This window comes from Anopheles moucheti, chromosome 2 (assembly GCF_943734755.1).
Source record: "Anopheles moucheti chromosome 2, idAnoMoucSN_F20_07, whole genome shotgun sequence".
In the NCBI taxonomy this organism is placed as follows: Eukaryota; Metazoa; Arthropoda; class Insecta; order Diptera; family Culicidae; genus Anopheles; species Anopheles moucheti.
Window position 1 is genome coordinate 3115994 of NC_069140.1, and position 27383 is coordinate 3143376.

Here is a 27383-nt window from a genome sequence, read left to right on the forward strand (position 1 = left end):
TGAAGCGATCGGTCCGCAACGGATGGAGAAAGGATTTTCATGTAGCTCATGTCACTTGCAGTTGGAGGTTAAATACGTGGAAAAACTTTTGCACAATTTACTGTCTCGGTGTGAGTGTAATGGGACGGAGGATGGATTGAACTTTGCGAGTAACGATACGGTTCAGTGACGTCTAATGTCCTCATTTCATACATCTCCGTCCGGGCGATCGTAAGAAAAGGAAAGCAAATGGGATGCTCGCTCACGCTGTATTATCACATAATCGTAAAGTTTCGGAATCACTCAGCAAACGCTATCTGCACTGGAACGCGCACTGGCAGAAGCCGAAGCTTCCGTGAGACGGCCAGCGAACCCGTTTGTCCGTTATCGCATCTTGGAAGTTCGATAATGGGAAACTTTTCCATTTGTCCCATTTTGTTGCTGATCTCTCCCAGTCACACTCCCTCCCCACTTGAATGCTTCACATTCTGTTCGATTGAATCAACCGAATGTCGCTGGCCGCGATGTGTGTCGATGGCGGCCACCGCATGACAATGCATTCTGCTTCAGTGAAAAGTTTTTCTTCCACCTGGTTCCCCCTTATGCGATGCAGTTTCGGGAGGGGTTTTATGGTAGCTATGAAAATGTTTTCCATTTAACGGGAAATATTTCTGTTCCCAGTGTTTTCCGCTTGCTGGAATGGCCGTACACATCGGTGAGCTATTGGGCGGTGGCTTAATGGTTGCTGAAAGCGTTTTTCATTCGAAGCGGAGGAAGTATCACTCGATACGGAAGTTCGTATTGATTTTATAGCTGTTCAATCGATATCTTCCGCTCAATAGGACACATTGAAATGATGGACAATATTAATTAGCTAACGCTACGCTTACAATTCCTACGCATCCCAGCGCTGTTTGAATGGAACTAACATTGTAGAATCATAATTATTTTTATCCCCTCCAGACATAACAAGCTGTCCGGTGCAACTATTTCTGTAAATGACGTACGCTTATTAAAAGGAAAAATAACCCCGATTCAATCTACCCTAACCATCCTTTAGGGCGTCCTGTTGGTGACATTCGCTTTCGAGATTCGGGCTTTGATCTGTCCCGGGGAACGACACTATTGTTTCGATGAAAGTTTTTTCTTTCCATTACTTTACCTGTTGCACTAATGCGAAAACTGTTGGCTGACACCTTCGGACACATTCCCACCGCACGACATGTGTGTGGGTGTAAGTCGGACCAGAACAGATGGAAAGCTTATAAGCCATTAAACCGGGCAAGCACAGTACAGTAACAAAGTTTGCAACACACTTGTTGAATGTCCAGGACGGTATCGGGGAGGATGATTGTGCTGAAAGAGGAACACATTCACCTAAGTTCGTTCCAATTACATTGCTGTCAGCTTGCGGCGATGTCTTTCTCCGTTGAAGTATTTTTATGCTGACTTCGAAGCATTGGTTTGTTGTGGTTATTGTGTGCAATACAAATATTCTCGATAATATCATAATAATGAATTGCTAGAATAGATTTATTATGAAAGCTATGTTCTGAGTAGTAGTTTCAATGGTCGCCTTAAACACCGTTAGTGCTTTCCAACTTAACGAGCGGAACAAATAGTAATTTCCCAGTGTGAATATCGTCAACTAGGGGGCCTATTTCATTCATCACAAACGCCACCCGTTGATGGGCACGCTTTTCCGCAGGAGTACAATAACGAGGCGGCAAATAAAACGGAAAAACAAAAGCTTTCTAATGAGCTGCTCGTGCCGAAACGTGTATTCCCTTTTTGTGTTATGGCGAAAGTGACGTGAACTTTTTTAATATACCACCGGAACATAATGGAGCGTTCGCACCGGGAATGGTCGAAACGGTTATGAATAAAACACTTGGCACGTGGAGCGCAGGGTTTGTGGTATTTCACGGTGGGGCCTACCTCCGGTTGTTGATCGATGGGAAAAGTTTATACATTGCAAGAAAATAATGAAGAGAGAGTGAGAGAGAAGCGAAGGGTGCGTGAAATTATGAACATCACCATCTGCCAATTGTTTACCATTCTGGATGAATGGTTAGACGTAAGTCGCTGGAATTGCGGTGGAGTGTTGGGGAAGGTTCACGCATGGAAATGAGAAGTTATGAAGAACACTCTTTTTGGGTTGCTTTCTAAGAACACATCCAATTGTGGAACTGTATTCTCAGGAACTGATATCATCCATTCCGATAAGTGAGGGTGTACCCTTTTCCAAGTATTTTTATTCGATTTTTTTTTTCCTTTTCGCTAAAACATTTGTTAACGACAACTAAAACCGAACATTGTTACGATCTAATTGAATTGATGTAATATTGATTTGTTTTCCGTGCTATTTCCTGCAACCCTAGCACGTGGCCCGTGCGTTTGCCCGCTCGATTTGCGAAGGAATTCTCCATTACCCATCGCTAAAGCGGCGCAAGGATGAAAGTTTCCCGATCGAGTGTCCTTGATGGAGATCCTAATGGTTGGCTCTACACTTTCAGCTACCGTGACCCAACAGCAATCGAGGCTCCAACAACGACCCGAAGGCATTTTGAAGCACGTACTCACTCGCGGAAGTACTTGCGGTGCGGCTGTGCCCCTCGTGACCTGTGCCGCTGAAAGTTAACGCCGGCAGCGATCGGGGCGGAACGTGAAAAGGGCAAGGTAAGTAGTGTTATACTTCCGTGACGCAGGTCAAACCGAGAGACCCGATCGATAGCCGATTGGGGGAAGGTTCATTCACATGGTGGGAATGTCTCCCCATTGGCAGGATATTTGAAGAGCGACACAAGCGAACCGCTACCAAGGGCTTAATATAAGCGTGCTGCTATACAAATTGCATAACTTGAGGCGTACAGGATAATTTTGTGCTTTGAAATGTTATGCTTGTTTTTGTGCGTTATTTTAGGCATCACGCATACGAACTATCACGCATACGAAGCGTCAACGCTTCGTAGGATGAAGGCTGAAAATAAACACCAGACCTGACGTTGGCATTTGATGGATCACCATTTACCTTTATCCATTAAATCATCCACCACAGTACGAAGGAATGGATGGAAAGGCATCAGGAAAAGCCGCCACCCTGGAGTTATCCCATGGTAATCACACCCGGTGCATTTGTGTACACACGTACGCAACCCACCGAGGCGATAAGTTCAGTAAGTCGCTCCGGCAGAGGTGCAGCTCCTGGCGGATGAATGCATTTTCCAATTAAATATGGAGGCGGACGGTGGCCAGCACGGTGTGATGTGGTTGGATGAAGGTGCTGAGTGGTGCTTATTGATCAATGAATGGTTGATGATGTTTGCTGGCATGTTGGATATGGGTTTTTGCTGGGCTGGAAGGTTCGCAGTGTGGCAGTGCGGAAACCGCTAAAACACATAATCGTACCAAGTGCACACTTGTGCAGTAAATTCTGATAAAATGTATATTCGGGTAAGTGGTGCATTAAAGATGCATCGAGCGTAATTCTCTGCCAGCGATGCAAGCACGCCCCGGTTGTGTTTATCTACGTCAGTACCAAGAACTGTTGCGTTCGAAGCTAATGGAATAGTGAAAGGTAGTAAGTGACCGTTGCATGCGGAATTACCGATATTCGTACTTCGGATTATAAAAATCGAATCGCAAAGCCTTTCCGCTAGGGGCTGTTGAAGTAATCCCATCGAACTGCCGCTCCTTTGTTGTCACATTCGATACGTTCGGCGTTAGCGGGTGTTCACGGACGACCTGGCTTACATTTATCGAATCTACATACGATAATGCACTCTCCAATCACGTCTTTTCATCCGACGATTGGTGGATCAGATTAAATGTGAGGCTTAATCGGGCATAATTTATGATGGCTGTTTGTCAGCGTTGGCACGTTGCTGGTGGTGCGAAATGAAGCATGATATGACGAGCTTCTGGTCAATCGACATTTTGATTATCGATGAATGTGAAATCATATGCATATGACACAGGTGTGGGAAGTGGGAAGTAGGGGAAATTGGAGCGTCTGCTGCAGGTTTCCAATTTAGATGCATCACTGTTGACAGACACGTTGTATCGGGTTAGTAGCAAATTACAAATGACCCGAATTAATCTCGATGTGCTCAAAATCCGGTTAGTTGCAGCTCAATGGAGTGGATGGATGGTGTTAGATAAATACAAGAAATTTTCAATAAATCAAGAATTGTCCAAATATCTGAATGTTATTAAGTGTTGAATATCCACTTCGAAAAGTGTACAAACATCTATACCTCCGCGCTTTTGAAACAACACGCGATGAACCTTCGCCATGACGATGGCAAAGGCCTTCAAGAAATAAACCTCTTGTCATTGCTGTAAAAACAATTTCAGCATACCGACAGGACCTTTTTTTGACAAATCACCCCAGTGGGTGATTTCAATTATGCGCTCGTCCTTTCTTTGCGCCCGCTTCGCGGTACGTTACGATATCGCCATGGCCTGCGAAACGCAACGACCTGCATTGATTGTATATTCAGGACACGCCAGTTCCAAAGCCTGGGGACACGTTAATTTGACAACCTTTTAAGTTCTGCGGCCGGCCGTGTTTTAGGACGTTCGGTAAGCTAATTGAGGCTGGCCGAGCATTTTTGTTGTCGATGCTGCTTCCGCTTTTCGCGCTTGTTTCGATATGCATTATTTTTAAAAGGTTTTTTTTCGGTACGTCGTGTTTGTTTTTCACTCAATTTGGGTAATTTTAATGCTTCCGTGCCGTTTTTCGTCGATCGGTTCGGAAGCACTGCTTCCTTGAAATGGTATTATTTCAAATTAGTACACGTAATTGAATGGAAACCATAAGAGGCAGTTGTTTGTGCAGGAATTTCCAACAGGGAAAATGAATTAAGTAAGATAGTTAACTTGTCGAGATAAACACGAATAAACCGAAAACAATTTTTGCTCCCTCTATAAATAGTAGCTTCCCATAACCGTCTCGGTAAAATTGTTTTAATCAACATATTTTTATTAGCAGCAAATTAAGCGGTAGACTCCCGTTTCCCTGCATACACAGACTATCTTTAGTCTGCTGGTAGCATGGAGCACACTTTCATGGCGGAAACGATCAAAACATTTCTCCGAGACGTGACTCCTGGCTTTGGTCGTGCAAGCAAACGCAAGCAAAAAGAAAGTCCCGCTGTGACAGTGCTGCTTACTCGTTTCCGTTTCCAGCACACCAGTCCAATCACTGACAACACTTTTATGGAATCACTGGAAGGAAGGAAGCAAAACCAGCAGCTGCTCCGTTGGCCTGGCAGGATGAGGCAGCTTCAGTCAGGTTGTGCTACCAGAGAGTGACTAAACAATCCATCCAATTCGATTGTTCCCATTCTCCCCTGTTGTGGTTATGGTTTCCTGAGGTGAAGTGGTTTATCTGTTTCATATAAAGTCACCCTTTCTGAAACCTCATTCGCTCAGGTCGGTGTGCTACCGCCATCATCGCCATCATCGCCATCATCTGATCAAGTTTTACCACCCGTTGATGCTCTCAAGCCGTGAGAAGAAAGTCGTTGGATTGATTAAAATTTTACTCTGCATGAGTGTAAAGACTAAATAAATCGCCCACCAACCCATTCGTTCGTGGGTGTTCTTTCGCCTTGCTTGAAATTACATTTGCTACCGTTGCACGTTGGGTATGCGGAGGCACTAAAAACCGAGTCAACTACGCAAGTTGATTTATTCCCTGGAGGAATTCGCACATGAAAGGTTCGGTTTCAATTAGATACCGGAGGAACGGATTGATGAATGAGGGCAGGTCTAATAAATTATGAATTGATAATATTAAAGAGATTTAGGAAAGCTTTGGATGGAGAGCAATTTAATTTGAGGAGGAAGTTGTGGAATACACAGTATTGGATTAAACTAATTTAAAGAGAATGATTATAGTATGAGAAATCGGTTATTTCATGATAATATTACAGCAAACATCCATAGGGTATACCACAGAGACATTATTAAGGTTGGGTCATCTCTAGAGAAAGAGACAACTTCAAACAACCGATATCTTTTCAAAACTTCTCCAGCTTGGTTGGCATATGTTCCGTCCTCTTTAAATTGCTGAGGAATTGGAATTGATTTCCATGGAATTCGGAACTGATGAATTCTTGGAGAATGTAGTTTATCTTGGTAGCGTATGAATCGCACTCCGATAATGGTTGCATATTGTAATCAACATCATTATCAACAAACGGGAGATTCTGACTTTGAAGAATTCAACTATTTCTTCAGGAGAACTGTTGGCTTCGGTGATCTACGGAGAATGAGATCAGATTATACTGGTTGGAGTGAAAGTCCAACTTATGACATAGTTCCTAACTAATTTCTCTGTTTCATGAACATTCCATTCCGATTAATGGTTTTGGAAATACACCAAGAAAAGTCTTTCAAAGAGGGGATTGGTGGTCCATATTCATTTCCAATAGAGGAACCAGATGCGATTCGCACCACGACCTTCAGTCTATTCGTCTATATGTCGACCATAAGTTTGTGAGAACCTAGCAAAATTGTTGAATCACATAATCTATTCATGAATATCCTTAATATCCTCTTTACGCTTACTTCATCTAACAATTTAAGTAGAGCTCTCATGTTTCAATAAGATACAAGTGATCGTTTTCAAGTATAAACAAACGTACAAATGACGATCTAATCATTCTTATAAATAATTCTAATCATACTTTCATTTGATTGTAGTCCAACCAGAGCACACCATCTATACGCTCCATTGCTGCAATCGGTGTCAAACCCATTGGACGATTAATTCAATAGGATTTCTAATAGCGTCGTGAATATGAATAATGGCCCTCACTCCCAGCCCGAACTTCAGCTTCGTCGAAAAGAATCGCGTGCAAGTGGAGCTCAAAATCCCGACGCGGCTCTAACCTCAATTAATGCACCTTCGGTGAGAGAGTTGGAGCGCTAGTTAGTCGCTAGCACGACGCACTTCATGCACGGCGTGGTTATGCGCCACTCGATTATGCTGGCGTGATTATTCAGTCGCTTCCACTTTCTTTCCATACATCGATCGCACGCTTTCGTCATAAATAATGCCACACAGCGGGTACTCGCCGGGTATGTGTCCCGCTATTAGAATACATTACCAGACGGGTGCATCCCCCTATTCTTTCGCTATTTACGTGGCGTTCCCGTGTTGACCTTTTCCCGTACGGTTCCTCGGGGAGTGGTCGATAGCTGCGGTCATGTGAAGTGTGTTTCCTCAACAATCAACCATCGCGCTTAGAAGGGGTGGGATGCGTCATGTGCAGCACTACCTCGCCAATCTATCGTGTTACCTTTTTTCACTGCTTCCAGGCACCATGCGAGAAGTTGAGTGGTTTTTATCTGATAAATAGAAACAACACTTTGACCGGCGTCTGTACGTTTTTTTCTCGCTTCTTTACTTCGTCGACGTGTTTTTTCGCATGTGCCCGAAGGGATGGGATGGGATGGGAGGCAGGCATCATGTTGCACGATGGAGCTATCTGTTGCAGGTTGTTTGGCCGCAAACGTCATTCATCCACCGATCGGAGGGTGGGATTTGTGATTTTTTCTCACGATTTCTCACGTTTACCTGCGCGGTCGATGATTAGCATTAGGTGGCCGCGCGGTGATCTCCCGTCCCAGAAACGCGAGCACAAAAGCTACCCAGTCTTCGCACTTCGGGCGGAAGCAGTGGACAGGATGGTAGACATCAATGATTGATTTGCGAAAAGCTAGCGCAGAATCAACAGTGTGAATAAATTTGCATTATTCTTACATTTCTCTGGCGAGCGTCCGAACGTTGCGTTCGTTTTGCCATGGTTATTGCTGGATAATAAATGTCCCACCGCTGGGTGGGTGTCTACTGTGGTCGCGGGATTCGAATTGCAAATGATACCGGGCCGGGGTGCATGTTTAATCAATGGAAATGGCATTGGGAAATGGTAAATAGCCCCCAGTTCCTTAATGTTTCCTGCAGGAATGTTTGTGTTTTCTTTTTGCATTCTCACGATGACTTTCTTTTCTAACGATATTTGTTCTTGCACCTCAATTTGTAGCATTTGGTACCATCGCTTCCATCACTGTGTGCGTTACATGGTCGGACAACATGAACATTCAATTTGTCGTTGTAAGAAGATTAGAGCAAAAATGAGGAACGTTTAAAGCGGATGGAAAAGAACATCTTCATCAAAAAGGTTTTACTTCCCGGAATCCATTTGGTCGACGAGCCAATGGTTGGCCCGTCATAATGGTTTTCTGTGCTTGCGTGCTCTAATGGCGGTGTTCTCACATACCTGCATGTGGGGACAAAATGTCGCCCTAATAGAACGCCTTTATCCGATAATCTCGGAGACCTTTCTCAATCTGTTGTTTTTTCGATGGCGATAGCGAAAGAAATGCAGCGATAATGAATATAACTTTCATTTGCCAGCAGCGCCCTATACTACAATCAAACCGCGTGTCCTTTTACCGATCGTTTCGCCGGTCAATAATTATTCCATTAGGGCCGCAAATTACGTTTAGTAATTGAATTCCCGATGATCGTGGAAGGAAGCAACCTAATTAAACATGGCAACAGGGCCGTAAAGGAAAGAACACGAAATCGGCTTACCTTTGGAGCGTGCGCTTGTATTGCCGGGGCGAGTACACACCTTCGTTCCGTGCACCGAAACGTCCTCTTAAACGCTATCTTATCGGTTTGCGTTGTTTTACTGCTTTTAGTGAAGGTTCTTTCGCTTGTTGTCCCTTGGCCCACTCGTTAACAGCGGGTCACCGCGCGATTGCCGAGAATGTTTCCTTGGGAGTTGTAAATCAGAATCCTATTTCGAAGTTTCCCTGTGGCATTCTGAAGCCTCCTAACGAAACGAGCTCTGGGCGAAGATAAAAGCGTACCACTGGGATTGGAAAGGACAAGAAGAAAGCAACTTTAATTTGACACGAATCACCGGTTTATGATGATTGGAGAGGATAAATTGTGTGTCCCTTTTAGTGTCGGGATTTTTCCTTTCACTCCATTCTCGGCTACAACTGAGCGAGAGTTGTTCGTCCGCAGTTCCAACCAAGCACCGCAGCAGGCTGAGGATTTATTCTTTATTTTCCCACTCCTTTCAACCCCTTCAACGGTAACTACGGTTGGAATTTTTGCTGACGTATTTAGAAGACAAATGGAATGTAGAATTAAAAAGGCCTCGTGGAGAGAAAGAGAAAAAACTAAACAGCAAACAGATTGGAGTCAACCGAATTTCGGTCCTGTTGCATATTTGAACCAAAATGCTGAACACGTGGACACGTAACACTTTCACTCACCCCAAAATTCACAAAGCCACACACATACACACTCGACGCAGGTCTAAATTGTCAGCACTTTACACGCCAACCAAACCAGCTGATCCCGTTGCCAGCGCGTCAAATTCTTGACATTCTTGTAGCATCTTTTACACCGGACGCACTTTCACCAGGAACAGGAGATCGTTACATCTTGTGTAATCCTTCCCGTTGTAAGCCACTCCACTTTGCTCGAAATTCGGATTAACTTGATAGCACTTACACGAGATTCACGGAAAAAGGAAGTCGGACAGCAGAAGAACACAAAACAGACAATCTTTTATCGACCAGCAACGTCTGACGTCACTACGAGTCGATTTCACAATGCACACTTTAAGAAATTCTATGCTTTGTTTGTTTTTTCTTCTATTTGTCGCACTATATACTCCCCACAGCATGCAATGCGATGACGAAAATGACACCTCGAAGCGATAAAATCAGTTAAAAGGAACAGGGAGGTTCTTCTTGCAATCACGCAAACACACCATAACGGTCAACCGTTGCTGTACTTTGCCAGTAAGGTTTTGTTCGGTAGGTAAAACCGCGCGCTAGACCTACTTCGATTCCGTCCGACTATTCGCACACGAATGAACGACTGGTTCGCTATGGCGATGAATGGCAACCTGTGGGAATGGAATGAACCCAGCTGGCACGCTCATGGAAGAGAAACGATTTTGCGTTCGTTCTCGCCGCCAGTCGCGAGGGAAGATGGAGAATCATCTTGCAGAGCGCTGCGAAGAGAGAATGAACCTGCCTTGCTCTCAAACCAACCCCTGTTGAGGTACTAAAAGCGGTAGTGGAACGGCAGCAGTACAAACGTGTTAGCGTTCACTGGCTGCTGCTGTGTTTCCCATCGACCTCGGCCGCTCAGCTTCCGTGCGTGCGTGCACACGGCGGTCTGCAAACGGTTCACGTGCGCCATGAAAGCAAAAGTAAGTCTTAAAATCTCGCACAATAAAAGAAAAGCAATCGTCGTACACTTTCTCCGATCGTCGCACACAGCACGTGGGAGCTGAAAGAAGCGGACGAAGGGAGCAAAGTGGGACAAGGGGAAAATGACAGCAGTCGTTGAGCTTTGCAGGCGACAGGACTCTGACCTAACACTGCGTTATGCTGTCGTGCCGTGCCGGGGTTTTGTGTGTGCGGCTCGTCTTTGACGGTAGCACTCTGATGCCCTGTGGGGAAACCCCGTTCAATGGGAAGGGTAAATTTGATTATTGAACCTGTCGGGGAATAGGGCCGCAACCTTTACGCTAGGTCCTGGTCTGCAGCATTACTGATGCCTCCTCCACGTCCCGTACGTTATTTGTTATCTTTCGCTATTCTCTCTATGCTTTCCACCCTGCCACGAAAAACAATTGCCAGGAGGCGCTACGCGGGTGAATCGATCCGTTCCAAATTTCCGCAGGAGTGAGAAAATGGATTTACCTTCACCTTTTTCCCGTGTGTGTGTGTGTGTGTGTTTTGATTCCGTCTTCTCCTTGAGACACGATGCTGCCACACGGAGGCACCATGTGAAGGCAAGTTTTTCTTTCTTTAAGATACCGTCCTGCTGTGTCTTCGATCGGAAAGACACTCGAAACCTGTGGCTGTGCAGCAACGGAAGGCATCGAACGATAACTTTACCGATGAAAAGTTGGAAAAGCTACACGGTTCTCACCCATGCTCGGAGCGTCTGTAAACTGGCCTGTGACTGGAGGATGGAAATTCAAATCCATTTCCAGCGTGGGAAAGTGCGAGTAGCGAGATGATTGCAATGGGAGGAAAAAGGGTACAGTTTTGTTCAGTACGATTGTGATACGTGCGAACCATTTCCGATCGAACGGAAGCGATGCGAAGAAGTTGGCGTGAGTTTTCTTAAGGAAATGTAATTAAATGTAAGGCTGAATGAATGTGCAAAAGCTTATTTAAGATGAACGCAGCTGGGGAAAGTTTGCCGGTGGGTTTTAGTGTTTACTTTACAGCGATAAAAGGTTTTAAATAAGTTATTGCAATTCCTTCCTTATTTTTGTGTTAGTTTTTTTTAAATATTCTACAAGTTTTTTATAGTATTCCTGCTAACAGTTTTTCTATTAAATATAAACAAATATCGTATTGACATTGATCGTTAGATTTCATTCCACACTTTGCATTTTCCACCAATTTGCAGTTCGTTTCCAGATCTGTCAAATAGTGCAGATGGTATCGCACGGCTCAATAACACGCACAGTCCGGGTTAGAATCTGGATCAGACCGTGCTTTTTCCGCATAATCTTTAACGCTAATTTATGTACTAATCATATCGATTGATATGTTAACAATAGAGTTATTACAATCATGGGTAGCATTGCATCTACAAATTGTACAAATTTTCCTTCAGCAACCACAAAAAGGCAAAAAGACACATGGCCAAAGAATGTTCGATTGGGAGCATAAGGAATTTGTAGCATATTTCCCACATACCCAGCACGGTCAGGATGGAATTTGGTTGCATTGCTCCAATGAGGAATGCTGTCACATTTACTACCCTATCGTCCCCGAAGAACAAGGGAACGCGCTAGATAGCCGGCGGGGCGGTCTCTGTCTGTTTATACACCGATCAATATTATTTTCTCCAAAGCAAATACTGCATTCCATGCTGGTTAGAGTTCGACGAATGATCTGGGACAGTAGGGAGCCACCATTTCTTCCCATCAATCGAACATCTATTCAGCCCAGCTGCCACGTGGCGATAGTAAACAATAGTGTCAATATTAACAAAAGATTGTTTTTACCGCCAGCCAGTTCATTTAATTTGCAAATCGAAAGACGAAAAGTAGTAGGAAATGGAAAGATAGAGAGAGAGAGAGACTCACACACAAAAGAGACAAGGAACTCATTTACGAAAGCGTACGTGGAAATGCCTTGGACCGTAGACCGTAAGTAAGGTAAGCAATTAGTTTCGTTCGGTGGCAAATATGTAACCAAACGGGTAGGACCAGAACAAATACCTACCAGTGGCCGGGAACGTCGAGCAAACCGTGTAGGGATCGTTTGGCGAATAGCAAATGATGATGTGGAAATGTGACGAAAGTGCTTAATTGATTAGCTTTCCCTTCACGGTCGTTGGCAGGCAGATGAACCGTGAAATGCCAAAACCATCGTCATCAAACACCATACGTGGTAAGCTGAACGTTATCTTTTGGCCCGTTTTCCGCGTTTGGGTCGTTTTGGGAATTCAGACCAGCTATTGATATTGATCGGAGAGCGCGGCGCAACGTCAGCCTGGTTGGTCGTGTATTGTAGGAGGTTTTCTAAGCGCGACGTAAAGTTGTTTTTCATTTTCCCTCAACTCGGTCGCATGGTGGAAATTGTTGTGGAATGAAGTTTCCTACTCAAAAATGAAATTTTGAAGGGGTTTGATAGCATCGATGGAGCGCGGATGAAGCCCTGTGGATGAAGCAATAAATCATACAGACGTGTTTAATGGGACGACAGGTTTCCTGGAATTAAGATGTTGGTTTCGTACGGGTTTCACAAAAAAAAAATAACGGAGGAGATGCTTTTCCACTTGCCATCACAGCTCGATCGGGAGTGAAACACTTCAAGGGATGCTGCTGTGGGGATTAAAGGATGACTTTCGCAGTCGATTCGCTTCAGGCTTGTTTATTGACAGGAAAAAGGGAGTAGTAATCGCGTTTTTGAGGTTTTAAATTTAAGCTTTGAAATATTTTTTGGAGTAAGTGCAGGATTTCGGGTTGTTTTTGAGGGCTTAATTTGAGATTTAATATTTCATTCCATGGTGCAAACACAACTTTCCATGCGACACTCAATGAGACACAGGACCGTATCGGTATGTTTATGTCTGTGCCTTGTCTATTAATCTTGCCTTCTCGGATCGATTGGATCGGAATGGAAGGCTCACATAAATCTCTGCCTTATCGCAATTCGTATACGGAGAAAAAGTTAATAGATAGTTAGCGAAACCCAAATCTCGCAAGTTTGATGTTATTGAAGTTTTTCCTCTCTATCCCAAATAACGCCATAAATCTTGAGTTAATGACAGACTAAAAGTGCTTTCGCAAACGTTTTCCACATTGTCTTATGTCTTGTTTACTGAATATATTGTACGAGCATCCTGAATTATGTTTTACCCAAGGTCCTCAAAAAGAAAATAAGACAGAAAACATTGAGTCCCAGCACTTTCGCTGAACCATAAAATTTGACCACTGAATTTTGCGCTGTTCTGTCGGGTTTGGTTCATTTTGTGTGAATCAAAACCCACCATCTGAAAGGATTTCTTTTTCATGAAGATCTCCCTTTTTTTTCTCCGGTGTCCGGTCGTAGTGAAACAACCCAAGCCTCCCAAAAGGAAAAGTTTTGTTTGTAGAAAACGAAACCCAAAAAGCGGCGCTAAAGTAGCGTAACAAACTTGACGGTAAAGCCTGCGCCAGACTCTTGCTAGCGTGTGATTCTTCCTGATACAAACTCGTGCAATGTGAAGAGAGAGAGAAAACGGACGAGGGACCCAAAAAGCTGCAGAATTTCCTAGAGCACGCCGAGAAGGAACCCGACGGCAAATGGCAGCACGAGCTGAAACGGTGTACCGACCGAGTGTACTTTACTTTCTGGCGGTACCACTTTCCGGCTCTACTCGCTTCCGGTTGGTGTGTGTCAGAACCGACGTGACCGGAAGCGTCCGAAGAATAGTGAATTGTAGCGGGAATCAAGGAAGGATGCACTTGTGCCTACCGGTCGAAACAAGTAACAATGAAATGATGAACAGAAAAAAGCGGCCTCAAACCTCTCCCCAGCGTTAAAGCAATAGTAGAAAGCAGCACCGGTGATGTCTCTTTACGCTCGTCCAAACCCAAGTCGAATTCTCAATTTCTCCTGAGATGATTGAAACCCACAGGCACTCGTCAAATCGGCCGTACACTTCGAACCCATACACACTCACACACACAGTGGGACGCTCACCGGTGACACAAAATTCCACTCAAAAAGAAACGCCAACCCCCCGGAGGGATTCAATGTCCCACCACAACGTCGGCAAACGGTGCGTCTCATCGATCTGCAAGCCTCACGTATACAGTTTTCTTTCTCTCGTCGATCCCTGTGGTGGCTCTTCCCAGTACACGCGCTGCACAGCTTCCTTTACAGCGTAAGGATTCCGACTGTTCTCGCTTCTCGTGCACCAGTTCCGTTCCTAGCGCGGCTCTTTCATGAGCGTTTCTTTTTCGGCAGGATGTAATATTCCCTTTTTGGGTTAACTTTAATTTATTCTCAGCACAATTTCAATCGCATTGTGCCTGTTTCCGTGGGTCTGAATTGAATGCACGACAAGGAAATGGACCATGTTATGTGCCGTGATGGTATGGTGCGGCGGCCTGTTGACTGTGCCAGGCATCTCCTCGGCTTACGCGTCGTGAAACCCGCAGAATGAGGGATGTTATTAAATGGAATTATTTTTTTACTTTGGTTAAGAATTTATTATGCCAGCTGTTTACATGTGGCCATGAATTGGGAAGGGATGCTTCAATAACGAATGTACCACACCGTTCATTATGAAGCTTTCGTCGAAAACACTCCTTTCTGGGTAATATTGTAATACATTCTGTGCTACGTACTCGTGCAGATGTTTTATCCGCAATATTTTCACTTGTGTGCGAAGCAATTTTAATATGTTATGCTTTATTATTCTCCTTAAATTTACAATTCTGTAAAAATACAATATTGTCTTCATAACAGCTTGTCAATTTTAAGTATTGATAAGAACTCTTTTCGAAGTATTCTTCAAACCCGTACAAATCTCGTACTTCTTTGCAATATGCAATATGCCACAAATGTAATAATTCCGTTGAGTTATTCATGTTGAAAGATATCCTTTTTTCCGGCCATCTTACTCTTGTTCCGTGAATGGTACTCGAATGTCATTCAGCTTATTCAACGAAATTTTCCGACTCTCGGTGTTCTTCGATAGGCCTAGCGTAACATCGAACCTCACCATCACCTGTCTGCTCGTTTTCAGCTCGACTAGCAATAGTTTTATCATTTCCCTGCCGTTCACTTCATGATTCCGCCCAAAATGCACTTGAAGCCCAATCCCGTCGCAAAAGGGCCGCCATTGTGAGAACCCTACTTGGAAAATGGCAAGATTTGGCTGACGTCACGTACCGATGAAACCGACGCAAAAAAAAATGGAGGCCCGAGCACAGGAATCAAATGCTGCCGCACAGCACGAGTAAAACGAATTGAATCTAATTTTCCATCCTGCCAGATTTCTTCAACATACTCCTAAACGGATCTGATGGCACACAACTGCAGTAGCGAAAGGGAGAATAAAAACACACACAAACACACTCGTAGTCATAAAAATATGTTTTTTCCGTTCGGCAACTTTGCCTCTTACAGTGCTTTTGTCTCGTTTCAGGGATTTTTTTTGGCTGCTGGATGGTAAGGATTGAGTTTTTGTTCCGCACCTGTTCGTTTGCTGCTGCGGTAATACTATTTCTGATTCCCTTTTGGGATGTTTATTTTTCATCCAGCGTAGCACGGTAGTTCCGACTAACTCACGCAAAGCGATTATATTATGGTAATGATAATAATAAAATCACACTGCTACGTGCCCGAACGCTTGTCGAACATCGGCATGGAGACGCCTGGTACTTGTGAGTACGAATGATGGCGTGTTGTATGCAGCGTGTTTTTAGTACCAACCGGATGAATCCCAGCAGTGCAAATCAGCTTCTGCTAATGGTTTGATACACGCTTGCCAATCAATACCCGATTGTGTGGGAATTCTATCCTCAAAATATATCAAATGGAACTGGAAGAAATATAGGTCTCTTTCTTCGTGTTATTTACTACCATGTTAGTAAGACACCTTTACTTCCTTCCATTAAAGCTATCAGCATACAATAATCGATTGTTTCTCGATGGGCAGCAACAACTGATCGAATGCTCTTGTGCTTTAGGCTACTAGATCGATTATTACCTTTCAAACTGTAACCGGAAGTCTAGCACCAGGTTTGGTGTCATTCCACCTCGAGGCACTTTTACACTTTTGCACCCAACTCGTGGCAATTCAAAATTCATACTCCAATCGTTGTTGTTTTCCGTTCGTTTTGTTCGCTTGTTAGGTTGCAACCGTGTGACTTTTGCCACGCCAGCACATTCAACCGGCTAAAAAATCCCCGGATCACAATAACCAAGCCACTCGGAGTCTGTGTTTCGTGGGGAACTTTTTTTGCTGCTGCCGCTGCCGTTGTTCGATGGTTCTCACATTGAAATGCTTTATATTCAACGCTCGCTGTATCATGCTTCATGCCAGAATTTGGCGCTTCAATCCGGTATTCAAATCTCGGGATCCGTTCAAGCGTTACGATGGCTTTGTGCGGGCCTAATAGGGAAAACGAGTTCGATATGCCTGCTTTTTTGTGTGTTGCTTTTCCGTTTTCGTGAAGCGGTGGATTGGTTCAGTTAGCATTCGTTGTGTTTGGGTTTTTATGCAGGGTGCGTTATAAATTTGTATTCTCACTTTTGAGGCTTTCGACCCAGTTAGGTGAACTTTTCTGCGAACGGGTTTTCCCCACTTACAGTTCACATGCCCTACGGGTCAACGTTGTTTCGTTGGACTACGAATGTTGAAGTTTAAAATTGAATTGAAATATGTTTCAATTGTTGTACGATAACAGTAGTATCTCGAGATACGAGTCTAAATCGTTCCGTAGCCTTGTTAGTATGTCAAGTTACTCGAGCTAGCTAGCTTTCTTACAGAATAACCTCCTCCATTTTAGGCTCCTCTTTAACACTACTTACTGAAGCTGGGGCTATTCCACGAACATCGCGCTCATCCACCTCAAAACCTATGGATTTTCCCAGAGAAACAAATCTCCTTCACCGCTGATACTTCAAAACCAAATCCTTCGAAGGCCCTTTCAACCATAACCTCAGTCCACAACTTTTTCCATTCGGAGGTTAAGGTCCCCGTTGTATCACCACGTCCGTTCTGATCAATATTTCTAAGGCATACTACGGAGTTAAAGAGATCCTTTCAGAAATCTCAAGACGAGCGGTTTCTGTTTTCCGTCAGCTCAAAAAGAGGATAACAAGGCTGACTGCAAGTCTGAGGTAGTACAGAGTGTTGTGAGACATCCACACACAGTTGAAGAACAATCGCCACGATAAATGTCGACCTGTGCTGCAGTGGTGTGCTTCGTTCCTCGGATCGTAAAGCGTAAAATAACGCTCGCTCGTATCTCAAATCGCTCGACTCCCAAGGCACCACTGTATTTGTTTACAATTATTTATCTTTTTTTTCGAATCATACGAAGCGATCAAATTTTATTTCCTTATTAAACTTTACATCCCTAAACGGGGTAATAAACTCACGTGAATTTTAATATCTTTGTCTTGCTTGCTGCCTTTTGCCATATTTACGAGGTACATCCATTTATGAGGTTGTATTTCCTGCGAATGCATGCATTTCCGCGTACCCGTAAGTGTGTGTTTCGTTTTATTACCGCATGATTACCGCCGCCGTATGATATCTGCGCTTGTTCCCTATCGAGCACCCACAAACATATGTCACCCAATTATGGTAATTAAGGGTGAAGGATGATGTGGCACGGTGCCGACCATTGTACGTGCGTGTCACAGCACTTGATACGGACGCCGGTTATGAATATATTTGTGTTGCTATTAATCGTTGCTTAAATTTGATGTACAAACTAATAATCGAGCTTAGCATTAGATATATATTTGCTTTCAAAATGGAGGAAAGTTTTTTCCCACTAATTCGCGCATCAAACGCTGTAAGGGATTTGCCATCCGGTGCGTTAATAGCGCAGCACAGTATTTCAGAACCGCTCCACAACGCGCGGCGGTAATCCTCCGCGCGATTATTTTAGCGCGTTCGCTCGTATCGAATCAATGTAAAAGACAATCATTTACTCTACTCTCACCCAACCTACAATCGCACCCTGACATCGCACTGACCGTAGCGTACCGCACGCGTCGCTTATGGACTACCGGGCGTCTCCATCATCGCGAAGGACAATTGTGGCTGTACGTGCCGATTACGGCGATACGGCCTATCAATAACAAGTGTATTATCTTCATCACAATCGAAACGGTGCACGTCGAAAAGCGGTGGGATGAGCGTCCCACCCATGCACTTGCGTTCCCGCGTGTGGGCAGCCATAATCCACGCTTGTCACGTGTTTTGTGTCCGAAATGGTCTGCTGATGGCAGTTTCTCAGCTGGACACTTTTGGGGAGCCTTTTTTACTTTGCGGTCACGGTAGAAAGTATGAACGAGTGTAAAAATGGTCAGGTGGTTTTCCACGAATAATAAGTACGGTTTCAGATGTGAGGGCACTGATTGTGGAGTTGGGTCACTCGTCGTCCTCGACATCAACCACTGTTTGCATGTAAAAATATGTTTTAATCGCAACGTTCAGATCCGCAGCGTTGTACGAATGCGTTCAATGTAAACATTGCTATCCAAATGGCGAAACCACCTTTTGCGCATTGTTCCGATTCATATTTATCAACTAAGAAAACCCACTGTAATAACGTTGCTGCTGTACTTTAGCGCTTTACAACTTGTCCTTTCTTTTGTGGTTTTTCACATAAAAGAGTATTTTCCACTTCCACGAAACTGTTTGAACTGCTTTGTTTGGGACAACGTTGGGGCTTTTGTTTGCAGAAGAAGGCCCGAGATTTATCATTCCGCTGCTGTCCCCAGAAAACCATCCACCCTACGTCAAAGCGTGGCGGTGACCAGCCCAACCCGGTTCTCTTTTTTCTTTTTTACGGTCGGTGCTCGTCCGAGGAAAAGGGAAATTCCTCGTTAGATCGCATCACAAAATTTGCTGCCGCTTTGCAGTGGCTGGGTGTGCTTATTTATTCCGACCCGGAAGAGGAACCGCTGCTGGCAGATGGGGATGACGTACCCGAGGACGAGCCTTCCGGCGGCGGTGTCCTGTCGTGGTGGTGCTGCGGTGGCGGTTTCGATTTCTTCTTACGTCCGCTTGAGGTTTTTTCGTGGATTACCTCGAAGCTACCGCCACCCGCTTCGGTTCCGTTGCGCCGCTTGCGCTGATCCTTGCTACCGTCCGCGCTGTGATCGCTGTCAAATGAGGTACGCTGCTTTCGGCGGCCGGAGCTCTGCTTAGCGTCCGTGTGGCGGGTTGAAGATTTTCTGAAATTGGGGAAAAACACACCAGCATAACAAAACGCCACACTTTTCGGGACGAAGATGGTAATGATGAAGGATGGCAGCATGTATATTTATATCGAGGCTGAGTCTTCGCATGCCGAACTCGGCCGAACGCGGGGATGAGAATCCGTTTGTGTGGCGCATTATTCCGGTTATAAGTTATAATGGAATAAAACTCCACCGAGGTGGAAACATTGCGCTCTTCATCCTGCCCTGATCCTAGAAATGGCACACATACCAACACCACCACACATCATCTCGTGTATGATGTTAATGCCCTGTTTTTATCACAAGTGGCACATCATCGTACAGTGAAGGAGGAGTGAAGGAGGTTTTGGTACTCGGTTTTCAGAAGCGTGTGAGATACGGGCCCTATTTCTACGCCGTACACGCACACATCGGAACATGGGGACGTTAATTTGAGCACGGCATCGGAAGGAACTGAACACGATTGTGGCACCGTTACAGGATATCTTTCTCAATTAATATTAATCCAAAATGCCGCCATTGCGTTCGAGATGTTTTGCCGGTGGCCATGGATGGATGAGGATTTTCCGGAATGGGGTGGAATTTTGCAGCGAAGTGGGATTATGTGCGATCGGGTGTTAGACCGTCGTACTCGAGCGACGACGAAAAAGGCGTTTGTTACTGTCAGAAGTACTAGCTCCCTTACGGGAATCCAGGGGATGACCTTTTTCCAGGAATCAGGATCGATGGGGTAAGGCAGTTGTTTTTTTTCCCGGAATTCCAAGCATAATGTATCATTTAAAGTTGTGTGTAAGCACATGCCACATGGAGGATGTGTTTGTTGGGGACTATCTAACGTAGCCATTTGTGTGACATTTAGCAACACGCGGAGTGGTCGTGCCTTGAACGAATTAACCTTTGCTTCCGACTGCATCCTTTACCTGTCCTTCGTGTCCTTTGACCGACGTTCGTCGCATTTCCCATGACGCCCCGCTGGTCGTTCACCTTCCGACTGGTTGCGATCGTCCTCCGCACCGCCATCGCTGCAGATCGGCGGAGGTGGCAACGGATCGTCCTCATCCGACTCGGTTCCGGGCCGCGGCGGTGGCTTCACCGTCGACTTCCGCAGACGCCGCTGCTCGGCCGTAGTCTGACTGCTGGCCGTCGAGTAGCCAGTGTCCTTGCGGGACGAGGACGACCTGCGACGGGAAAGGTAACGTCAAATCGAAGGAGTTTTCCGGACGAGAAAAATGATGATGACGATGATGATGAGGTTTGGCAGTCGTTTTGCCGGAAGACACTTGCTACTAATTGAGCACAAAATGCGCAACAGTGGCGTGCCGTCACGGGTGATTAATTGCGCATAATTAATCGTGCACACGCCAACTGCTTTCGCACAACCGAACTCTCTCTCTCTCTCTGGTGGATTAGTGGATTTGACTCGCCTGGATAGGGCCACGCAGGGCTTGTCTACGCAATGAATGCTTGCCATTTGACTAACACTTACCGACTTTTCCGCGAATGTTTCGACTTTCGTCCTTCCTGATGGTCTGCTTCATCATCTCCAATATCCGCAACTTTCCTGGAAGTGAGCGAGAGATGGCAGATAAGCACAGATGGATAAGAGAATGTACAACACCAGAAAGGGCCTTCGCATCGATCTGCCATTTGATGAGACGCTTTCGCTGCCCGTTGTTCCTGGAAAACAACTCTCAAACTGCTGGTTGTGTTTGTTTCGCTTTTTTGTTTGCTATTTTCGGACGCAGATTTGTATCCAGTCCAACCCCAGTGGCGAAGTTTATCATTGGCGAAAGGCGGAAAAAGTTTTGATATAAAAGCCCACGCTCACGCTCAAGGTTTTCGTGCCACTGGCATCGAAAATCCTCTTTTTCTACCAAAGCGAGCCAAACCACTTAATTCTACTTGGTCGCCAGCAAAGGAAGAGGCAAAAACTGACTTCGGTACTGACTAAGTACTACTGCCGGCTACACGGTTGGATACTTTCACAGGCAATCAGTACACCTATAAGTCGCATTAAAAGTGCATCGTTGGGTGCAGTTTGCTTACGAAGTTTTGAAAATCGCCACCAGACAACGCAACAAACTGCAGGTGTATCGGTACTATCAAGCAGCTTTTATTGTTCCGGGCGCAACGGAACGGGAACTGCTGGCACAACAGTCCCAGAAAGTGGATTGCCTTGGTCGGGTACGGGAAAACTTTGGCTATCTCCCGGAGGATCAATTCACTCGCAAAGTTACGGTTGGGCAAAACTCTCAAGGCCTGGGTATGTTGGAAACGGTACGAAGGCCAGCATCGAGCAAGCTTTTCAAGAGTTGCCTTATCTTCTGGTGCTCTTGAAGCCGGAAGCTTGCAGTTGGACCCCGGGAAGACAGGATCGGGTAAGTTCTGTTTTGCCAATGGAATTGAAGCCGACAATCGAGGGAATTTTAAATGCTGTGCTTCCCTGTTTGATGCTAGTTTCAAAGTCATTTCATCGCAACTCCCGTCAATTTGGTGTCTGGTAAAAACGTAAATCAAACTAATTATGCTGGAAGCCTAATAGGATTGGACATGAATCTTTAAACAACTGTTGCGCTGGCACAGAATTTGGCTAGTTCGAGTGGAAGACTTTATGCCCATAGACATCCCTGATTTACTTCGTGACATACTTGGATGATTATTTTATTTGTAAGTGTTTAAAGATGAAGATTAAAATGTTGTAATTAATGTGGTAATTTAAATTCTTGCCCTTAAACAATTATCTTCTGATATTCTGGCGGTGAACCGATCTACCTAGCTCGGCTTCATTACGATACGGAAACCGAACGCAAATAAAGGCACGTGCGTTCCTTTCCCAACGCACCACCACTCGCTCTGTAATGATTCAATTTGACATTGGAAAAGTATCTTTTCGCTTCTGTCCCCGAAATCACGTTCGTCGAAAGTCAAATCGAATCATACCTTTATTTCCTTTATCCTCGCCACTATTACCATATCGTTTGGCTGGGCCGCGGCACAATGCTCAATGTGCGACCGAGGCTTTTAGCTGCCTCCGCACGGTAACAATCCGGGTTTGAAAAACGGTGAAGAGGACACGTTTGAAATAATCGATAACGCGTCACACGAAAGTGCTTTGCAGGAAGGGTTCTCGACCGCAGCATTTCATACGCAACCGGAAAAGGGCCTCTTTCCGAGACGACAGCCCGTTTCCTGCCCGGGCTTCTGTGACTTTTTCCATCCTTTACGCCATATCGTTCGCTCTCTCTTTCACTCATTCTTGGAGGACACCGGAAAATGGCATCGATTCAGACTTGGTGCTTCCCGTGGCCTACATTCACGGTGGTGGTACTGCTACCACAGTCAGTCGGTGTTGTTCGTTGGCGGACGGGATGATTAATGTTTGTTCCCTCGGAGGTTTCCTTGCCGTGCCAAAGTGCTGACGAGATAGAGAGCAACCGTTTCGCAAACATCCCGGAATGGGCAGGTTAACGATCCTGGTTCGCGCGATATGAAGATTTGCGCGCTCCTCCAACCCATGATACAGTGGGGCGGCTTTTACGTGACCGCTTGTTGTTGGGGATGGTTACGCGAAACAAATGGCATGTAATTAGTGATCGCTATTAGATAATGTAAGCGGATGGGAATATTTACACTTTTTGTCTAATCGGGGAAGCTCTTGGCATCAGTCATGCATGGAGCACACGGCTGTTCCAAATTGATTCCTCCTTTTATACGATTATGGAACGCGCGAAAAGTGAGCCTTTTTGATGCTTTTGAAAAAGCCGTAATCTTCGCCGTTCCACTCATGCCATCATAAAGGAATGTGGAATCTTGCTTTAGACAAATTAGATAATTATGTGTCAACAAGCAACATTTAATCCGCTTTGCTTCGTCCAACGTGCGTGAGGCATGATTCCAGCAACGAAACGATCTCACTGGATCTCACCGGAGTGAACTAAATTAGTTAACCTCATTAATGATCTTCGCTTAGTGCTTGAGCGCAACTTCCACGGAAAATGCTTCCCATCCCCAAATGGATTCGAATGGAAACTAATTTCCTTCTGGTTCTGGGGACGCGCAGACGGGGCAAGTGCTTACCTTTTGCTAATTTTCCGCTGCTTCTGCTGCCGGGCGGCTGATTGTTCTGCCTTTCCGCGCATCTTCTGCCGTCGTTTGTTGGCCGCCGCTTTCCTGTTTTCCGAATTCACCACGTACAGTCGGTACAGTTGCAGAAGTATCACGAGCGTGTTTTTGCCTTTATAAAACCAGAACGAATGTAGCATCGTTTAATCGCCCGGCGAAACAAAAAACAAACAAACAAACAAGACCGACCTTCTGCTAGTCAGCGTGGTCGACAGGCCACAGGGGTGTAAGATAAATCACTCACAGGTAAAGAAGATGTTCATGTAGGTGATGATTTTGTAATGCACGATGATGAGCAACCGAAACGTAAGGAATGGTGCGTCCTGGAGCAGAATGTTCAGCGCAATGCCCCACACATCGATGTTACAGCACGCCACATTGCAGCAGCTCGCATCGTCGGCCCCCTCCTGGCCGGCGCGCGGTTGACTCCCACCACCGCGTGGCTTACGGGCGCGCGTCGCCGACAGGACGATGGTGAACTGCAGCAACGACCAGGACCAAATGCTCAGCGTCAGCAGCACCAACACCGGTTCATTCGCTATCTTCGCATCCTTGAAGGAGTCAAAAAACTCGATAATGTCCGCCGCCGTACCGATGTAGACCAGCAGCAGCTGGCTGAGCTGGTCCCGGGTAAGATCGCCCTTCGGCAGCATCCAACGGCCAATGATAAGCACCAGCATGAGAAACTGCTCGATCAGTGTGACCCACATCTCCGCCGTGAGCTGTATGTCCGGCAGCTGAATCTTGACGCCCAGCATCTTGTTCAGGTCTTTTAGATCCTTCCCGACCGTGGCCGCAAGATTGATGGTTTCGTTCAGCATCTGGTCCTGGTAGCGGGTCCGCTTGTCCAACTTGTCCAGCTCCAGCAACCAGATGGCGGGCACGATGCTGGACAGGTAGAGAAAGACCGATGGACAGAACCTGCAGCACCGAGCGATAAGAAGCAATTAACTTGCTGGAGCTTAACCTTTAAGGTGGCATACACAAATACCGCAAATGTTTATTTTAATTTACGAACAAAAGAGATTTTTCTGCATCGAAACAGACTGCAACGCAGTATAAAATTAGCAAACTACAAATGAATAATGTTAAGCTTGCCATTAATCCTAATGTATCAGCGTACGAAACCATTTGTCCCATGTACGGTTCCGCCCTAAATCAACAAAATGCTGTAGCTGGCCGCAATGCAAAAACTTTCCCATTAAAAGCTGGCCCTCCGCCCCGAGGAGATGCGTCGAGAGCGGGAACTGTTTTCATTTTGTGTGATGCTGACCTTGTTAAATGATCACTTGGCCGAAAAATGGAAAGTTGGGAAAAATTGCTTAGGATTTGTACGTCTAATCTAAATTTATGTTTTTTTCTCGGAAGGTTTCATAATTTTGTCGTGGGGCTAGAACTTTTGCCCAGAATTTCTAATTCTTCCAGCCACCTTGTAAAGAGCTTTCGTGTTTCGAATCACTGGAAGAGTGCCTAATTTTATTCAAATCCACCGTATCTTCGCAAAAACCTTCCACTTAGGGATGACATTTTTCCACCATTTAAGACGAATTTTTGGAACATCCAATCGGTTAAACACCGTAAGGAAAAGTTTCTACTCATTACGTGCAGGGCCACGAGAGTTGACCAAATGCCGACTGATTTGTCAAGTGACAAAATCAGCTTGTCAACTGCGAAAAACCAATATATCGTTGCCGCGCACACAATTGTTTTTAGATTTCCGATACAAGGAGAGAATGTTTTTTAAGAGGTGACACACACCTTCAGCGTGGAATAAATTTGCCCATCCCTATTGCATTACATATTATCGAACCCGTGAGAGCGATCGCTAGAGTAAGGAAGATGGATGAAACGAAAAGCATCCTTTATTTCGCTCAAACTTTCCATCGGCTGGTACGAAATTCCATACAAACCAGCTGTTTTCAGATTGCCGATACCAGGAGAGCATGTTTTTCAAGAGGTGACCCCTGGTACCAGCCGAGTACCAGGATGTTGCACAACACATGTTGCACAACATATGTTGCACAACATATGTTGCACAGCATCTGGTATGCAACATAAGTCGCGCGACATGTGTTGCGCAACATCTGGCATGCAACATCTTACATGCAACAACTTGGTATTACCGGGAAGCGCGTGATTTGTGCTTGCTTGGCTGGTACCAGGTGTCACCTCTTGAAAAACATGCTCTCCTGGTATCGGAAATCTGAAAATTGTAATGAACTTTCGTACCAGTCGATGGAAAGTTTGAGCAAGATGAAGGATACTTTCCGTTTTATTGATCTTCCTTACACTAGCGATCGCTCTCACGGGTTTGATAGTATGCAATGCAATAGAGATGGGCAAATTTATTCCACGCTGAAGGTGTGTCACCTCTTCAAACACATGCTCTCCTGGTATTGGAAATCTGAAAACAATTGTGTGCGCGGCAACGGTATAGTGGTTTTTCGCAGTTCACAAGCTAATTTTGTCACTTGATTTTTTGATTTGTCGGCATTTTGTCAACTCTCGTGGCCCTGCACCTATTGATGCCACTAATTCGCTAGAAAAGTAAGTCGCACAAAAATTACCAAAAGACAAATTCACACAGTCTGTTGTAAATTCGATTTTCACAACTGAAGATAAGGCCCAAACTTTTCGCACACTTTCGTTTTACTTTCGCCGACAGCCATTTTCCACCGCACATTGGATAAAGACAAAAGCGGTAACTTTACACGACATGGCACGAGCAGCGTAATTTTACTTCTTTTCATCCACTCTCCAGTACGAAAGTTTGCATCTTGAATGAATCCCAACAATAGAGCCTGACAGAAGGACACCATCGAGGGAGAAAAAATAGAATCACCTCAAGTACGGTACAATTCATGGCCAGGCTTCGGTCCACCAATACCGAAAGTGCTGTAGTGGTCGTTCCGTTTCAGCCACGGCACATGCCATGCAGCAGGAAATTAGATTTTACGGTTACCATTTTGTTTGCATCTTCCAAAACGGTCCCCCGAGAATGGGTGGTAGCTTCCCGTTCGGGTGTGTGTTCTTACCAGCGCCATTCCTGGTTCTTCTTGATCGCCAACGTAAAGATGCCTTCGATAAAAAGCACTCCGATCGGAGCGCATAGACACCAGTAGATGGGTTCCTTTTTGTTTTGGGTCACCTGCCAGATCGCGATAAACCCGTGGGCAGCAAACAGTATCCTCGTCAGCGTGGCTTTGAACGTTGCTAGCAGCTTTGCCATTTGATGTTTTGTTGTTATCACTATTATCGGGTTCAGTTGTTCTGGTGCAGCTGACTGCACTTTAAAATGTTTAGCTCCACTGTTCGGGTCTCGAGAACAAATATTGACCAATTTCAGCAAACGATCGCGCTCGACTAACTGCCGAAGCGACATCAGCAAGGTCGTGGCAATTGCTTCGTCCTTTATGAATCTGGGCGGGAAAGGAAACATGACCAATCAAATCATTGGTGGAAGTATTCGAATAGTAATCGACACCACAATGACGGGGAGAAATATGCGATGAGTTGCAAGAATGTTTCGTACGTTGGGAATATTCGGAATTCCGCTGTATTACTTATCCTTCTAAATTGTGAACGAGACAGTGACTGAATTAATACCGTAAAATCTTGTTTATGTTTTTAAAATGGAGTGTTATACATAATTTAAACAATCTTTATTTGTAGCAGAAGAAGATGCTTTGAGAGATTTGCATTGTCTCTAAATTTATAATTCCAATGAAATTGTATCCTCGCTGAAGTTTGCTCAATTTACAGAATGTATCCAAGAAACGAGTGTATTTCAT

General features: G+C 45.0%; 4 protein-coding genes across 10 annotated transcripts in view; 2 read left to right on the forward strand and 2 right to left on the reverse strand.

Moving 5' to 3' along the window:
* LOC128298884 (uncharacterized) overlaps nucleotides 1-9868 on the reverse strand; it is a 36838-nt gene extending 26970 nt beyond the window's left edge. For 2 of the 4 annotated variants that reach the window (XM_053034692.1, XM_053034689.1), the window contains exons 1-2: nucleotides 9283-9868; nucleotides 8588-8870 (exon numbers count right to left, since the gene is read on the reverse strand). The gene's annotated coding sequence lies outside the window, so the exon portion shown is untranslated. Of the gene's footprint in view, nucleotides 1-8587; nucleotides 8975-9282 lie in introns of those variants that run through there. The other 2 variants (XM_053034691.1, XM_053034690.1) reach the window with 2 other exon arrangements.
* Nucleotides 1-15335, forward strand: part of LOC128298886 (sex-regulated protein janus-A-like) — a 44911-nt gene extending 29576 nt beyond the window's left edge. Inside the window, exon 4 of one of the 2 annotated variants that reach the window (XR_008287283.1) lies at nucleotides 15290-15335. The gene's annotated coding sequence lies outside the window, so the exon portion shown is untranslated. Of the gene's footprint in view, nucleotides 1-2495; nucleotides 2557-15289 lie in introns of those variants that run through there. The other variant, XM_053034694.1, reaches the window with a different exon arrangement.
* The window catches only part of LOC128298883 (sorting nexin-13-like), a 31087-nt gene continuing 6280 nt past the window's right edge, over nucleotides 2577-27383 (forward strand). For all 3 annotated transcript variants that reach the window (XM_053034685.1, XM_053034687.1, XM_053034688.1), the window contains exon 1: nucleotides 2577-2658. The gene's annotated coding sequence lies outside the window, so the exon portion shown is untranslated. The remainder of the gene's footprint in view (nucleotides 2659-27383) is intronic.
* LOC128298791 (transmembrane protein 26) lies at nucleotides 19167-26821 on the reverse strand. The gene is given in 6 exon segments (XM_053034576.1): nucleotides 19167-19464; nucleotides 20391-20648; nucleotides 20951-21031; nucleotides 23548-23704; nucleotides 23837-24513; nucleotides 26628-26821. Coding segments are annotated over 6 exon segments (1665 nt in total).